The sequence below is a fragment of the Mizuhopecten yessoensis genome, unplaced genomic scaffold (assembly GCF_002113885.1).
Source record: "Mizuhopecten yessoensis strain PY_sf001 unplaced genomic scaffold, ASM211388v2 scaffold867, whole genome shotgun sequence".
NCBI classification, from domain to species: domain Eukaryota; kingdom Metazoa; phylum Mollusca; class Bivalvia; order Pectinida; family Pectinidae; genus Mizuhopecten; species Mizuhopecten yessoensis.
The window spans coordinates 16,202-34,231 of NW_018403761.1; the positions used below are offsets into that span (position 1 = coordinate 16,202).

Here is an 18,030-nt window from a genome sequence, read left to right on the forward strand (position 1 = left end):
TCATCTATTACAGATTCTGTATCCCGTAGGTGAATCATTCCATCTATTACAGATCATCTCTACCGTATGTGTATGATTCCATCTATTACAGATCCTCTCTCCCGTAGGTGTATGATTCCATCTATTACAGATTCTCTCTCCCGTAGGTGTATGATTCCATCTATTACAGATTCTCTCTCCCGTATGTGTATGATTCCATCTATTACAGATCCTCTCTCCCGTAGGTGTATGATTCCATCTATTACAGATCCTTTCTCCCGTATGTGTATGATTCCATCTATTACAGATCCTCTCTCCCGTAGGTGTATGATTCCATCTAATACAGATCCTCTCTACCGTAGGTGAATCATACCATCTAATAAAGATTCTCTCTCCCGTAGGTGAATCATTCCATCTATTACAGATCCCCTCTCCAGTATGTGACTCATTCCATCTATTACAGATCCCCTCTCCAGTATGTGACTCATTCAATCTACACATATGTACCACAATCTGCAGGTTTGACATGTCCTGGCCTTGCAACAATTTCTAGCTTGTTTTTTTTAATAGATAACAACCTCTTTCAACGAAAATAAATAGAAATGATTTTAAAAGACAAAGATTAGGAAAAGGTGTTAACTCTCCCCTTGTCTTACCCCTGAATTACACTTGAACATTTTTGTAAATATTATATCTTTAATCATTTAACCTAGTAATAACAGTGAAGCATTTCCCATAAAAATCATTATTGAATTATTTATTTCACAACTCTAAGCTCCAGATTTTGGTTCAATTCGGCTCTTGTGCCATCTAATTGCCATATGTTACATTGTGAACAATATAATTTCCACATATGACTTTCATCAGATATCTTTTTAAACGGCTCTGGTATTATTATTCCAAACGAAAGCATTTTACCGATTATCAACATTTACAAATATCTAATTGGCCAGTATCATTCACTTGCACAATCGATCTGGTCTCACCCACATAATGCAGAAGGTACAAATGCAAGCACAGTTTACATTTTCTCAAACCTCATTTTTCTCATTTTCTATTTGTTCTTTTTCGGGTTTTAAGTTCATTTGAAGATTTTGTACATACCCTTTTCTGTTCACTTTTTTTTCAAATTTGCCAGCAAAATATTTTACTAAAATCAGAAAAGGCTAGAATTTAAAAACCAAACTTTTCCCCAGACATAAGTATTTTATGTAATTACTACATGTATTTTACCATTAAAAAGTGGGGTGTTTTTTTTTAAACTCCAGTACATATCGGTTAATGTAAAGAGAAGTCGAGCTGGAATATTTATATATCTTTTAATTTTCATGAAACCTGAACAGGAGAACTAGCGTACTTGGGGACAGGAGTACTAGCGTACTTGGGGACAGGAGTATTAGCGTATTTGGGGACAGGAGTACTAGTGTACTTGGGAACAGGAGTACTAGCGTACTTGTGGACAGGAGTATTAGCGTTCTTGTGGACAGGAGTACTAGCGTATTTGTAGACAGGAGTATTAGCGTACTTGGGGACAGGAGTACTAGTGTACTTGTGGACAGGAGGATTAGCGTTCTTGTGGACAGGAGTATTAGCGTACTTGTGGACAAGAGTATTACCGTACTTGGCAACAGGAGGATTAGCGTACTTGGGGACAGGAGCATTAGCGTACTTTGGGACAGGAGTACTAGTGTACTTGGGAACAGGAGTACTAGCGTACTTGTGGACAAGAGTATTAGCGTACATGGGAACATGTGTACTAGCGTACATGGGAACATGTGTACTAGCGTACATGGGAACATGTGTACTAGCGTACTTGGAGACAGGAGTACTAGCGTACTAGGGGACAGGAGTATTAGCGTACATGGGAACAGGAGTACTAGCGTACTTGGGGACAGGAGTATTAGCGTACTTGGGGACAGGAGTACTAGTGTACTTGTGGACAGGAGGATTAGCGTTCTTGTGGACAGGAGTATTAGCGTACTTGTGGACAGGGGTACTAGCGTACTTAGGTACAGGAGTACTAGCGTACATGTTGACAAGAGTACTAGCGTACTTGTGGACAGGAGTACTAGCGTACTTAGGGACAGGAGTACTAGCGTACATGTTGACAAGAGTACTAGCGTACTTGTGGACAGGAGTATTAGCGTTCTCGTGGACAGGAGTACTAGCGTATTTGTGGACAGGAGTATTAGCGTACTTGGGGAGAGGAGTACTAGTGTACATGTGGACAGGAGTATTAGCGTTCTTGTGGACGGGAGTACTAGCGTATTTGTGGACAGGAGTATTAGCGTACTTGGGGAGAGGAGTACTAGTGTACATGTGGACAGGAGTATTAGCGTTCTTGTGGACATGAGTACTAGCGTATTTGTGGACAGGAGTATTAGCGTTCTTGTGGACAGGAGTACTAGCGTACTTGTGGACAGGAGTATTAGCGTTCTTCTGGACAGGAGTACTAGCGTACTTGTGGACAGGAGTACTAGCGTACTTAGGTACAGGAGTACTAGCGTACATGTTGACAAGAGTACTAGCGTACTTGTGGACAGGAGTATTAGCGTTCTTGTGGACAGGAGTACTAGCGTATTTGTGGACAGGAGTATTAGCGTACTTGGGGACAGGAGTACTAGTGTACTTGTGGACAGGAGTATTAGCGTTCTTGTGGACAGGAGTATTAGCGTACTTGTGGACAAGAGTATTACCGTACTTGGCAACAGGAGTATTAGCGTACTTGGGGACAGGAGCATTAGCGTACTTTGGGACAGGAGTACTAGTGTACTTGTGGACAGGAGTATTAGCGTACTTGTGGACAGGAGTATTAGCGTACTTGTGGACAAGAGTATTACCGTACTTGGCAACAGGAGTATTAGCGTACTTGGGGACAGGAGTATTAGCGTACTTTGGGACAGGAGTACTAGTGTACTTGTGGACAGGAGTTTAAGCGTACTTTGGGAGCTGTTGTAGCGTTTCGTCTTTGTCTATTTCAGATCCGAAAACTTTGAAGAAATGCGTAAAAGTTTGGAGGAAATTTGTGCCAGCATAGCGACATCAGACGAGGAAATAAATGAAGAATTAGAAGAACCTTGTTCACAAAAAGTTAACAACGTGTGAGTGATCATGCCATGTTAGCACATTCATTTGTAAATATATAAAACGAACATAAACCAATATATCGAATTTACAACTCTACAAAATCTACTCAATTAAACATACTTACAGATGAAAATCTTGAACGCGACACTAGCGGACGTTACACATCTATTAACAGTTTAAACGTTGATATTGCCTGAAATCACAATATATATATATATAAAAAAGTCAAGAGCTGACATTTTTAAGTCGATATAAATTTTCCAATGTGACTATCAAACTATAACTACGTGTACATTAAAGGAAATGTAAATTTTCTTCGAGAAAATGGGGGGGGGGGGGGGGGGGTGACTTCCGCTTTTACTCGCAAATGCAATTCTAGTTAAGTCATCCCGAACGAAGTCGGGTGACTTGTTGTTATTGTTCCGTTTCTTACTTATTCTTATTATTCCTCTGCCGTATCGCTTCCGCGCTTAATCTCAGAAACTACTTATGGGATCCTTATCATACTTTGCATACATAATCAGTACGATATCTAATTGTGCATCTAACTTTTTTTCCGGGTCAACCATCCAAGATGGCCGCCACTGCCTCTGATTGGCTGAAATCATATCTATTAATAACATTCGTTCTACTTCATGGAACTTAATGAAAATCGGTGAAAGGGATGATAACGTCACAGCGCTCGTTTTTGACTAAAATTAATTCACTTTGTATTCAAAATGGCGGCCAAATACAGGTTTCTTATAGTTCGAAATTAAAATATCGTCCAGTTTTGTTGAAATTTGGTATGAATGTGAAGTATGGCACTACAAACACAACTGCGGTGTTTGTTTTGTGAAAAAACAAAATGGCTGCCATTTCCTGGCCTCTCATTCGTCCAAATTTAAATATTGTCTGATTTTCATGAAATTTGGTATGTAGGTATATCATGGGACACCGGTCACTATTGTAACCTGAGTTTGGAAATGTAATTCAAAATGGCGGCCAAATGCAGGCTTCTGATTGTTCGAAATTTAAATATCGTCCAATTACGATGAAATTTGGTATGTAGGTGTGGTGTGGCACTATGAACACAACTGCGGTGTTTGTTTTGTGAAAAAACAAAATGGCTGCCATTTCCTGGCCTCTGATCGGTCAAAATTTCAAAGTGGAAATCATATCCAGTAATAACATTCGTTCTATTTGATGGAACATAACGTCACAGAGCTCGTTTTCGACAAAAACTTAGTTGACTTTGCATTCAAAATAGCGCCCAAAAAAAACTTAATTCACTTTGTATTCAAAATGGCGGCCAAATGCAGGTTTCTTATTGTTCGAAATTAAAATATCGTCCATATTGATGAAATTTGGTATGTAGGTATAGTATGGCATCATACCTTACCAACAGAAAACAATTAGTCAATATCAATAATGTGAACTCGGATATTTGTAATATAACATGCGGGGTACCCCAAGGGAGTTTATTGGGACCGCTTCTTTTTCTCATTTATGTAAATGACATGCGGATCAGTATTGACCCAGGATGCAAATTATTTCTGTACGCAGATGACAGTGCAATTATCTTCTCGCACAAAGACCCAAAAATTATTTCAAAATTTCTATCGAAAAACTTAGAGTCATGTCACGATTGGCTAACAGATAACAAATTATCCTTACATCTTGGAAAAACAGAGAGTATTTTGTTTGGCCCCAAAAGGAAACTTTCCAAATTACCTGAAGGCTCATTTTCTGTTTCGTGTTACGGTAATATAATTATGCCTCAGGTGTGTGTCAAATATCTTGGTATTATATTGGACAACTTTCTATCTGGAGAACAAATTGTCCAAAATATTATAAAAAAAGTGAACCAGAAATTGTGGTTTCTATATAGACACCGTGACTGTCTCAATTTTAGATCTAGAAAAACCCTGGTGTCGGCACTGATCCAATGTCATTTTGACTATGCTTCTAGCTGCTGGTTCGAAAACATATCCAAAAAACTTCGACAAAAAGTTCAAATTACACAGAATAAAGTGGTCAGATTTATTCTGAAACTTGATAATAGATCAAGAGTCACCCATCGGGAATTGGAACAAGTTAATATGTTGGATGTTGGGGGCAGGGTGAAACAGCTCCGTTTTAACCATGTCTTTAATATTCAACATAACAAATGTCCATCCTATATGAAAGAAAATTTTACTAGAACAGAGAAAAAACACTTTACCAGGAACAGTGATCTGAATTTCAACATTCCTTATATAAAAGGTGTGGAATCATCATCTTTTTTCTATAATGCTATCAAAGATTGGAATAACTTACCACATTCAATAAAATCTGTCGATCACAAGATGAAATTCAAAAGCGAGATAAAAAAGTACTTACAAGTTTTGGCAAAAAATGATTTTGAGCAAGAATTTGTCTTCTAAAGGTAATTTTTATTCTATCCCAGTGGATGACTCTAAACTTCTTCTAAAAATATATGATGTATTACCAAAGTTTTAACTAAAGTACTAATATAATATGTACTTTTTATAAATGTTATGGAACATTTTATTACCATCATCCTCAATCTTTATTTTATTAAAAGTCATTTTTATATATGTATTATACCCCAAATTGCTATAATTTGTTAGACAGATAATAGGTTGGTAGGGATTGTCCAACCACCTGTTGTCTGTTCTACGCACAAGTACCACAGTATAAATGTATATCTTATATTGTTACTTAATATCAGCAAGAATGACATCATCTTGCTTTATGATATGTACAGTGATACATATAACTGATATTTTAATATTACAAGTGGAAACAACATCATGCATAGCCCCACATATATATATTATCAGAAGGATAATTTTTCGATCGGTCAACCGACTGGTCAGCCGGACGGCGGCCTCTGATTGGTCGAAATTTAGATTTTGTTCGTTTTTTATGAAAATTGATATATGGGGATATAAGGGGACTGTGAATTCAACTGCATACATTTCATTGCCATAGCAACCATATATCAACCACACGAAGACTTCTGTCTGGTGGAAATTAAGATATTGTATGATTTTGATGAAAATTGGTATATATGGGTATAAGGGGACTGCAAATTAAACCGCATAGGTTTCGTTGCCATAGCAACCACATGGAGGTTTCTGATTGGTCGAATTTGAGATATTTTTCGATTTTTATGAAAATTTGTATATAGGGGTATTAGGGGACTGCAAATTCAATAGCATACGTTTCGTTGCCATATCAACCACACAGAGGATTCTGATTGGTTGCAATTTAGAAATTGCTCAATTTCCCTGAAATTTAGTATGTACATTGTAGGTGTACTATGGTAATGCGATTCTTTTCTGATGCATCTTTGCGACTATGGGGGCAGTTTGGGGGATATCTGTAATGGTCCCCCATTACAATTAGTACTTGTTTTTTTTTAAATTATAATCACAGATACCAATCTACCAACTTTTTACTTTTTATTATGGGGGCAAAAATGTTAGTGACATTTCGCGATATAAGTTGTTGGAGCCGACCTGCTCGCTTCGGAAATGTGAATACTCATCTTCAACAATGTATAACAACTGATCTAGCACTTTTATTTGAAATATTTCGATGTCAAGATGACAGTAATGCTTCAACCTCGCTGACTATATACATTGTATCATTAAAAATGTTCTTAAACCTCACAAAGTTGCCCAAAAATATCACCGGGTTTTGTATGGTTTTTGTCATGATTTAATATATTTTAAAGATTGAAGTATATCTCTAGATATGTAAGAGGACAGATATCAAGAAGAGATCATCTAACACACCAACATTTAAAACCAAAATCGGAGAAATCCCCACAAACTCTATCGTGATATTCCCAACATAAAACGCCCAATCATCGGTCGAGGTCAAAACGTGGAGAGGAAACACCGCGAACCCCCATGACTACCCACGAGCGCCCATGACTACCCGCGAACCCCGGCCCCATGACTACCCGCGAACCCTCATGACTACTCATGAACCCCTATGACTACCCATTCTTGGAAGTATCCTCATCAATAAGAGAAAAAGTAATTGTCGGAATGATGTTATATACCGCGAAAAATTAACTGAGCAAAATATCGAACCGAAAAAAGTCCTGTAATGTTTTCTGGAAGTCACATAATTTGATATAATGATAACAAATACATAAACCAACAGAAGTTACTTACATATAATGATAACAAATACATAAACCAACAGAAGTTACTTACATATAATGATAACAAATACATAAACCAACAGAAGTTACTTACATATAATGATAACAAATACATAAACCAACAGAAGTTACTTACATATAATGATAACAAATACATAAACCAACAGAAGTTACTTACATATAATGATAACAAATACATAAACCAACAGAAGTTACTTACATATAATGATAACAAATACATAAACCAACAGAAGTTACTTACATATAATGATAACAAATACATAAACCAACAGAAGTTACTTACATATAATGATAACAAATACATAAACCAACAGAAGTTACTTACATATAATGATAACAAATACATAAACCAACAGAAGTTACTTACATATAATGATAACAAATACATAAACCAACAGAAGTTACTTACATATAATGATAACAAATACATAAACCAACAGAAGTTACTTACATATAATGATAACAAATACATAAACCAACAGAAGTTACTTACATATAATGATAACAAATACATAAACCAACAGAAGTTACTTACATATAATGATAACAAATACATAAACCAACAGAAGTTACTTACATATAATGATAACAAATACATAAACCAACAGAAGTTACTTACATATAATGATAACAAATACATAAACCAACAGAAGTTACTTACATATAATGATAACAAATACATAAACCAACAGAAGTTACTTACATATAATGATAACAAATACATAAACCAACAGAAGTTACTTACATATAATGATAACAAATACATAAACCAACAGAAGTTACTTACATATAATGATAACAAATACATAAACCAACAGAAGTTACTTACATATAATGATAACAAATACATAAACCAACAGAAGTTACTTACATATAATGATAACAAATACATAAACCAACAGAAGTTACTTACATATAATGATAACAAATACATAAACCAACAGAAGTTACTTACATATAATGATAACAAATACATAAACCAACAGAAGTTACTTACATATAATGATAACAAATACATAAACCAACAGAAGTTACTTACATATAATGATAACAAATACATAAACCAACAGAAGTTACTTACATATAATGATAACAAATACATAAACCAACAGAAGTTACTTACATATAATGATAACAAATACATAAACCAACAGAAGTTACTTACATATAATGATAACAAATACATAAACCAACAGAAGTTACTTACATATAATGATAACAAATACATAAACCAACAGAAGTTACTTACATATAATGATAACAAATACATAAACCAACAGAAGTTACTTACATATAATGATAACAAATACATAAACCAACAGAAGTTACTTACATATAATGATAACAAATACATAAACCAACAGAAGTTACTTACATATAATGATAACAAATACATAAACCAACAGAAGTTACTTACATATAATGATAACAAATACATAAACCAACAGAAGTTACTTACATATAATGATAACAAATACATAAACCAACAGAAGTTACTTACATATAATGATAACAAATACATAAACCAACAGAAGTTACTTACATATAATGATAACAAATACATAAACCAACAGAAGTTACTTACATATAATGATAACAAATACATAAACCAACAGAAGTTACTTACATATAATGATAACAAATACATAAACCAACAGAAGTTACTTACATATAATGATAACAAATACATAAACCAACAGAAGTTACTTACATATAATGATAACAAATACATAAACCAACAGAAGTTACTTACATATAATGATAACAAATACATAAACCAACAGAAGTTACTTACATATAATGATAACAAATACATAAACCAACAGAAGTTACTTACATATAATGATAACAAATACATAAACCAACAGAAGTTACTTACATATAATGATAACAAATACATAAACCAACAGAAGTTACTTACATATAATGATAACAAATACATAAACCAACAGAAGTTACTTACATATAATGATAACAAATACATAAACCAACAGAAGTTACTTACATATAATGATAACAAATACATAAACCAACAGAAGTTACTTACATATAATGATAACAAATACATAAACCAACAGAAGTTACTTACATATAATGATAACAAATACATAAACCAACAGAAGTTACTTACATATAATGATAACAAATACATAAACCAACAGAAGTTACTTACATATAATGATAACAAATACATAAACCAACAGAAGTTACTTACATATAATGATAACAAATACATAAACCAACAGAAGTTACTTACATATAATGATAACAAATACATAAACCAACAGAAGTTACTTACATATAATGATAACAAATACATAAACCAACAGAAGTTACTTACATATAATGATAACAAATACATAAACCAACAGAAGTTACTTACATATAATGATAACAAATACATAAACCAACAGAAGTTACTTACATATAATGATAACAAATACATAAACCAACAGAAGTTACTTACATATAATGATACCAAATACATAAACCAACAGAAGTTACTTACATATAATGATAACAAATACATAAACCAACAGAAGTTACTTACATATAATGATAACAAATACACAAACCAACAGAAGTTACTTACATATAATGATACAACGATAACAAATACATATGTAAATTTCCTGTCCTGTCCTGAGGAAGGGGTGGGTCGCCCTGAACATTTGACAAACCTCTTTGTCTGCACATTCGTTATTACTTCTCTGGCATCTATATCATCGCAAAAGCCGATGGTTCAAAATATATATATTGTGGCAACTTTGTGAGATGTTGAACATTTTAAAGGAAAGATATAAATATTATCACCATAATAATAATAATAGTAGTCTTTATTTATACTTGATGATAAAGTTGAGTGAACGACTCGTCTTACTTTTAGTCAAGTAGCTATAAAATATTCAATAATTTACAAAATGTACATAAAACAGAGAATCATAAGAATAAAACAGGATGAAATGCAATTGTACAAAATATCCATTACAGTCCTTAAGTTAAGTCAATACATTTTTTTTACACTCTGTTTAAAAGACAAAAGTGAAGGTACATTTCTAACATGTTCAGGTACAATATTCCATGTATATGGTCTCTGGTAGGTACAATATTCCATGTATATGGTCTGTGGTAGGTAAAAGATTTCTGAAACATTTTTGTTTGAAATGAAGGTAGGTACAAAAAGTTATTAGACAAAGATCTAGTAACTCTTGACTGGACATCCGTAGTGTATTTAAAATGGTTAAGATATCACGGAGCCAATCCATTTAAAACTTTGGACATTAAAACTGACAGTTTATGTGATAAACGTTTTGAAAGAATGTAGCCGGTTTAGCTTCTTATACATGTCACTGGATTGAGTATTGAAATCACAGTTCAAGATAACCCTTGCTGCTCTTTTCTGGAGTTTATCAAGTTTGGTTGCATTTACCTGAGAGGTGTTTCTCCAGATACCAATTAACAGTTTTTGTTTCTCAGTATTAATACACATTTTATTAGAACTACACCATTCTGAGATAAGATTTGCGTCAGCATTAAGTTTGTCATTTATTACATCAATGGATTTATCACGAGTCTCAACTGTGGTATCATCGGCATACATGTGTGAACTACAGTGCTTGTTCGAAAGAGGTAAGTCGTTTACAAAAATGATGAACATCAGTGGACCGAGTGTCGATCCCTGGGGCACACCAACTGTAACCTGCTGACTATCACTCAGTGACTTAACAGTTTGGAAACGATCAGGAAGGTAACATTTAAAAATAAATTGCATTTACAGAACAATCCTATAACTGCAGTTTTTTGTAATAAAACTTAATGGTTAATTAGGTCAAACGCCTTAAGAAAATCTAAAAATAAAACACAACTAAGACACTCTTTATCAATAGCTTCATACCATGAATTTGTAATATTTGTTAACGCTGTTTGGCATGGATGACGGGGTCTGAAACCAGATTGATTTTCTAACAACAAGTTGTGCCATGTTAAGAAGTCATAGAGGTGTATATGTACATATTTCTCAAGACATTTTGATAATACAGGAAGCACTGATATTGGTCTGTAATTTGAACCCAGTTCTTTGTCACCTTGTTTTGAATAAAGGACTTACTTTTGCATTTTTCCATACAGTAGGAAACAAGTATCAATGTAATGATTCATAATTTTGCACAAAACTGGTGCCAACACAACACATGTCAGCGAGGTTGAAGCCATGATCCCATATCTTGACTCAAGATGTTTCCAATAATATGAATACGGGAACGCATATTTTGAAGCGAGCAGGTCGGCTCATCCAACTCAAATCAAGAAGTCCATCAACTGCTTTTGCATTTTTTGCTTTGTTTCGTTTGCCAAGTCGTACATGGAAGTGAAAAAAAACATTTGGCAAAACATACACTGTACATTTGTATGCTAGGAAAAGACGCGTATCTGCTAGTAATTTTACGGTAGAACTTTTTAAACAAAGCAAATCGTGTTTAATTTCTTATCGATTTTTTTTATTTTCCTTGTTTGGACAACTTATCGGTATGCATAAAGAAACTCTTAACTACAGCACCATTTTTTTATTATTCTAAAATCTCCATTCTATAGCTTCGGTCTGACCAGATCTTAAGTTGACCAGCGGTCAGTATATACCTATCACTCGTATTATCAGTAGGTGATATCTGACCATGATAGCCCACACTGACCATTACAAGCAGCATGGTGTTTTGTTCACATCGAGTGGATGGACATATGTTCTGCATGACAAGAACCGACTGACCACCACGACAGGTGAACAGGCATTCGTTAGCTATTAGTCATTGTATAATTAACTGTTGACTCAATGCTCGCCAGTAAAGTGGTCAGTTGATGGACCCAAGCCATCAGGTGTTAAGATTCATAATTATCAACTAGAAATATGGGGTTATCAAATAGAAACATAACTAATGACTATGTTTTAGGGGAAAACAATCTCATGAGTGATACTAAGTTATTGATAATTACACTGAGAACGCATTTATTGGTAAATAAGATTCTCTGAAAATAATGCTCCAATATGAATTTGCTTCACCCTAAATTAAATCAATTTGAATTCAAATTTAAAAAATATATATATTAATCAAAGCATTATCAACTATATATATACTATTAAGTATATAAATTATATAAAATATTTGTGGATTTCACTTAACTGTTTTGTATAGATCTAGCTGATGAAAATGGTATAAGATATGAAAATAATGACTAAAAATGATGACAATAGACTATATCAATGCTACATGTATATGACAGTATTGTATACATGATACAGGTAATGTGGGAGAAGACAGGTAAAAACCAGGTAAAATATGAATGAAACAGACTATAACTGCTATCACAACATTACTGCCTCTATGTTTTTTTTAAAAAGTGGGAGAAAGGAGAACACACCATGTAATTTACCTGTAGACGCCCCTGATTAACTAATTACGGGTAGAAAATCTACATTAAATAGTAACTTTTTGCAAACGCAACGTTACAGGCCTCTTTCTGGTTGTTTTGCATTTATAATTATATAAAACACACACAACATCTATTGCCTAAACTTTAAAACACATATTTTCGAGGAGAAAATGTATCCATCACTATTTAAAGAGAAATTCTAATATATGTATATTTCTTCAATAAACTATTGTTTTGATTTTCCTCTTTCCCTCCAGTAATGATGTTGACACACAAGTTCGGCCAGTTAGAGATCAAAGTCAACCGGACACCACTTCTAAAGCCAGCAGCAAGGTAAGACTACCGGTCAGTGGCCAAACTCGAACAGTCATCGTTTATAAAGCTTGCAATAATGTGAGATAAAAGAGCCGTTCCATGTCTGATTGAAACGATCAAACTTACTACATAAACGACTTGACAATTTCAATTAAAAAGCAAAATGTGAAATTTAAGGTAATGATCTCACATATTTTAACATTTGGACGATACTCTGATCTCAGTTTAACATTCCTTCATATAAGTTAAACGTAAAAGTCTATGGTGATAAGATATATGGAGTATTACACATCCCAACTCTATTCCGTATAAATAGTTTTTTCGTAAAACTCTTTTCCAGTGCTGTCATAAACGTTCATTGTTAATCCCTTCCAATGTAACTAACACAAGGTACATTTGTAGCGACATTGAAGTACTTAAATTATGGGAAACACCTTCACTGAATTTTCATTTTCTGTTAGATTTTTAACAAATGTATTGGGTTCGTAACTGCATGTCCAACACGTTCGGAGACTACATGACGGGTTTTTTAAAATAATTTTATTGAAATTCTTCAACTTTAGTTTGGAACCCATGAACTATGAGCAGTAGTTTATTTATATGTTTCATTCTTCAGAAGTCTCGGTATGGAATATTTCACAAAGTTTCCGGCTCCAAGCAATGGATCTCCAGGTAACCATATCTCTTTCTTGATTTCAATTAAAGTACGCAGTTCTTATGAGACATTGTAATATCGCTAGAAGTCACCGTTGTAACAGCTCTCTACACGGTCCGGCTATTCAACCATCATTGCAGGAATCATTTAACTTAAGGGTGTATGCTTCTTTACTCAATCATAAATATAATTTCCTTTTGATTTATCAATGTCTTTTGTATTTAAATCACGTCGGAAAATATAAATAAAGTTGGATTTCAACATGTTGTTATAAAACGACGAACCTCACACGAAATAATATCATGGATCAGTTAAAAGGATCCAGAACACGGATTTTTCCCTTGTGAATGAATTTTGAAATTAGATGAAAAGTAAACGATGTCCACAAATTAATAGTTCAGAGGAGAGGTTGCCACTGATGACGGTGAAGTGTGACTGTACAAGGCACACTGCTGACATGCCACCGTGGTATAAATACACAGTTGTCAGCGGCCATCGTGTTAACGTCGTGTCCTAATAAAACTGACCATTGTCTGAACCCTAAGGCAACAAGTAATAACTTAAGTATCTAAGTGGAAACGACCAAGCCATTCTGGGCCATTTCGATTTTATTTTTATCTTGATTATACGTATAGCGTACTACTCCACCATATCTGTATTCACTCGATCATACTTATGTATACAGCATATCAAGTGACCGATCAACGGTTATACATGGTCATGCATCTTGGCGCGTAACTTCCGGTCCACTAAGTTGCGCATGTGCCTTGTGGACCGAGACTCTCCAGATTAAAGTAAGGAAATATGACATGAACACATGGCTAGATTAGGACTTATATGGAAAGCTAATACTTGTTCACGATCGAGTTTAATAAAACAAAATCGACTAAGATTGGAATGTTTTACTTAATTTTTAAGACTGATGAAGCCTGACTCAGACAGGGGAAGTTACCATGGCGACGGTTCGGAAACTGGGACTCTATCTTCCAGGTCCAGTGAACGTTTCGGTATCGATATCAATCCGTTCCAAAGAGAAGATTTCCCGATTCGGATGACTATTGAGGAGTTCGTTCAAAGGTACGCAACAAAATGAATTATATATGACCGGTGCTAGAAAAGATCTCGGGCTAAGATTCTGTAACATTTTTTTACAGTATCTTAACTCTCGACTGAGATAACCCAATCTCGCTCAGTTACAGGTAAAAGATTTTGTTAATCCATATATCTATTTTTTATCTATTTAACAGTGCCGACATCCGGGATGTACATGTATCTATCTCATCGCTCTCTGTATCACTCTCGTTCATGTACGTGGGCATGTAACAAATCAATTTTGCCTTTTATTGACCAATTAGACTAGCGACCATTCTCTACGATAATCACTTATTTCCCTGTCTATGTATTGAGTTGACCAAGTGAAGCCAGTCAACATATCAATGTATACTTTATTTTATCAATTGTTTTCACTTGTAATGCCGCAGAAAAGTTCTCAACAGGACAAAATATTCAGTTTTTAAGCAATACTGAGATTACTTATGCCGATAAAAAATACTCAAAATATGGCAAATCTTAGTTTTTTGATAGAATCACCTTTAGCCGTTCCCTCACAGGATATTAAATGAATGAAATGAAAAACAGCTTTGAACTGACTCCGTACAGGATTTGACAAACGCTACAAATCTGACGTTACATCGGGTATATCAGACGCTGCAGAGCTGACGTCACAACGGGTATATCAGACACTGTACATGTAGATCTGTCGTCACACCGGGTATATCAGACATTATTACCCCTTTGAGAAAAGGACGAGTCAGCCACCCCACAGCAATCCTATGGCTAATCGAATTTAACAACATTATATATATATGTATACATGTACACGTACACATAAATACACATATATGTACCGCCAGGGAGCGATGTACAAGCTTAAGCGGTTCGCCGTTTTTAGACTGTACAAAGCTTAAACGGCGGACTTAAAAAACATGACAAAATTGTATTACCACTATAAACTGTATAATACGACCCATAAAATAGGTCCTCTCGCTCATTCGGCGTAAAACCCCACAAGGTTAGCGCGGGTAAAGGAGGGAGGCCAACAGTGCTACATGGACCTATTAGTTAGGTAGGAATAACGGGATAAACGAATAATGAACTAAAAAACAATATCTGTTTATCTGACACAGAGAATAGTGTAATAACAACAATATCCAATTACTTAAAATAAAAACATTTTAAAAACTGATAATACGCTCGGTTGTTATAGGAAAGCTGCAACGTATGTGTTCTGGCCACGTGCGGGTTGTTCCGTTTGTTTGTAAAAGAAGGGACGAGTCAGCCACCCCACAGCAATCCTATGGCTAACCGAGTATAACCAAATATATATATATGTATACATGAACACATATACATGAATACACATATATATACCACCGAGGAGCGATGTACATTCTGAAGCAGTTTACCGCTCCTAGACTGTACAAAGCTTAAACGGTGGATATAAAACAGGATAGAAATATATTACCATTATAAACTGTATAAAACGACCCATAAAATAGGTCCTCTCGCTCATTCGGCGTAAAACCCCACAAGGTTAGCGCGGGTAAAGGAGGGAGGCCAACAGTGCTATATGGACCTATTAGTTAGGTAGGAATAACGGGATAAGCGAATAATGAACTAAAAATCAATATCGGCTTATCTGACACAGCCAATAAGAGTAATATAACACCCTATCCAAGCAATTACAATCTATAATAAGATAAAACATATGGCAACATGATCTTATACACATAAAAGTAAATACAACAACAACCAAGTATCCTCCAACTACCTATCCATCCCCCTCCCACAAATCGTCCCCAACACTAACCCGGTCCATACAACTAACATCTGAATAAACCCATACATCAATCAGCACATTTCTAACACCCAGCACCTCTTTCAAACCTACAACCCCCCTCACCCCCCCAACTCCCATCCATTCTATATCCAAATCCTAGCACTAAATCTCCCCCCTCCCCTCCCCACGTGTTTCATCTTTTCCCATACTAATAATCACACTATACACTAAAAACTAGAAATGTCGGAACGAGGAGCAGAATTAAGTGAAAGACAAGTCGAGGTATCTAAGAAAGATGACATTGGTATAAGTTCAGTCAAGTATATAATCAGTGAAGAATGATGAAGAAAGGAATTCAAGGAACGGACACCAAAAAAACAACAACAACTCAGCACATGCATGACACTAATCACTAACAACCAGTCCGTCGGATGGGACTATAAATGGTGGCCCGTGTGAGAACTGTCCAATTTCGCACGGAAAAAATCCCTCTGGGTTTTTCGAATAAGAGCAGGCGCGTACACGCCGACTCAGAGGATAGGAAAAATTTATTCAAATTTTAAAGGTAGGGTCTCTTTATTAAGATATTTAGAAGGACTTCCAAATTTTATACATAAACCAAATTCTTAAACTTAGGCGGGGCTGATGGGGCTGACGGCGGCACAGTACCTCACTTCCGGTCCAGAATTGGTGATGCTTCACAATGAGTGTTAGGTTAAGGCATTATAAGGCATAAGAGTCGTCTCACAAAAACTAGACAGTTAATATATATAGGATAGACGGCTCTTTATCTAATCTATCCCCCTCTTCTACTCTTTACTCCACACTTTATCCCTTCTACTCTTTTTCCTTTCTGTTCTTCGTCTGCTGGTTAACCGATACATCCGGTAGTAAAGCGGACGTAAACCTATCAATCAATCAATCAATCAATCAATCCTTTGAGAAAAATCTAGGAATCTGATTGGTTAAAAACTACAGTGTACCAAACCGCATTCGTAAATCTCAGGGGGTATACGAAAATCTCAGGGGGTATACAGTCATATCACGTGATTCTCAGCAGTAATACGGTGGAATCACGTGATTTTACAAGGGTTATACGGGTCACGTGTCTTTGTATCTTGCGAACGGGCATCGGGAGACAACTCGCATTCGTCGTTAGCTTCGCTGTTTACAAAATGGCAAAACGTTTCGCTTCGCATACTGATGAGGAAATACTCGCCAAAAGGGCTAACTATGTGCCACATAACACACAAAAGTCGAACAGGCGAGCGGCAAACATGCTGAGGACGTATTTAAAAGAAAAGAATCAGGAAGAACAGTTCGAGGAATTTGATAAAACGAAACTAAATGAGGTACTGTGCCTGTTATTTTTCTTTGCCTTTATTATAAAAGACTCAAAGTGGTAATTAATGCGTTACATGGATTTTTGGCAGTTTATACGGGATGGTATGACCCTAAATGGGACTTTGAAAAAATAAATAAAAAAAATAACATTGTTACTGTACGCGACTGTGAAATAAAACATTGTTACTGTACGCGACTGTGAAA

General features: G+C 35.1%; 2 protein-coding genes across 2 annotated transcripts in view; both read right to left on the minus strand.

Annotated features, from left to right (window-relative positions):
- Nucleotides 1–1,305: 1,305 nt before the first annotated feature.
- Nucleotides 1,306–1,746, minus strand: LOC110453628 (extensin-like). The gene has a single exon (XM_021502661.1). The coding sequence runs from the start codon at nucleotides 1,744–1,746 to the stop codon at nucleotides 1,306–1,308; it is 441 nt and encodes a 146-aa protein (XP_021358336.1).
- Nucleotides 1,747–1,815: 69 nt separating this feature from the next.
- The window catches only part of LOC110453634 (extensin-like), a 36,007-nt gene continuing 19,792 nt past the window's right edge, over nucleotides 1,816–18,030 (minus strand). The window contains exon 2 of the mRNA XM_021502674.1: nucleotides 1,816–2,895. Within this exon, the coding sequence (XP_021358349.1) occupies nucleotides 1,816–2,895 (1,080 nt within the window). The remainder of the gene's footprint in view (nucleotides 2,896–18,030) is intronic.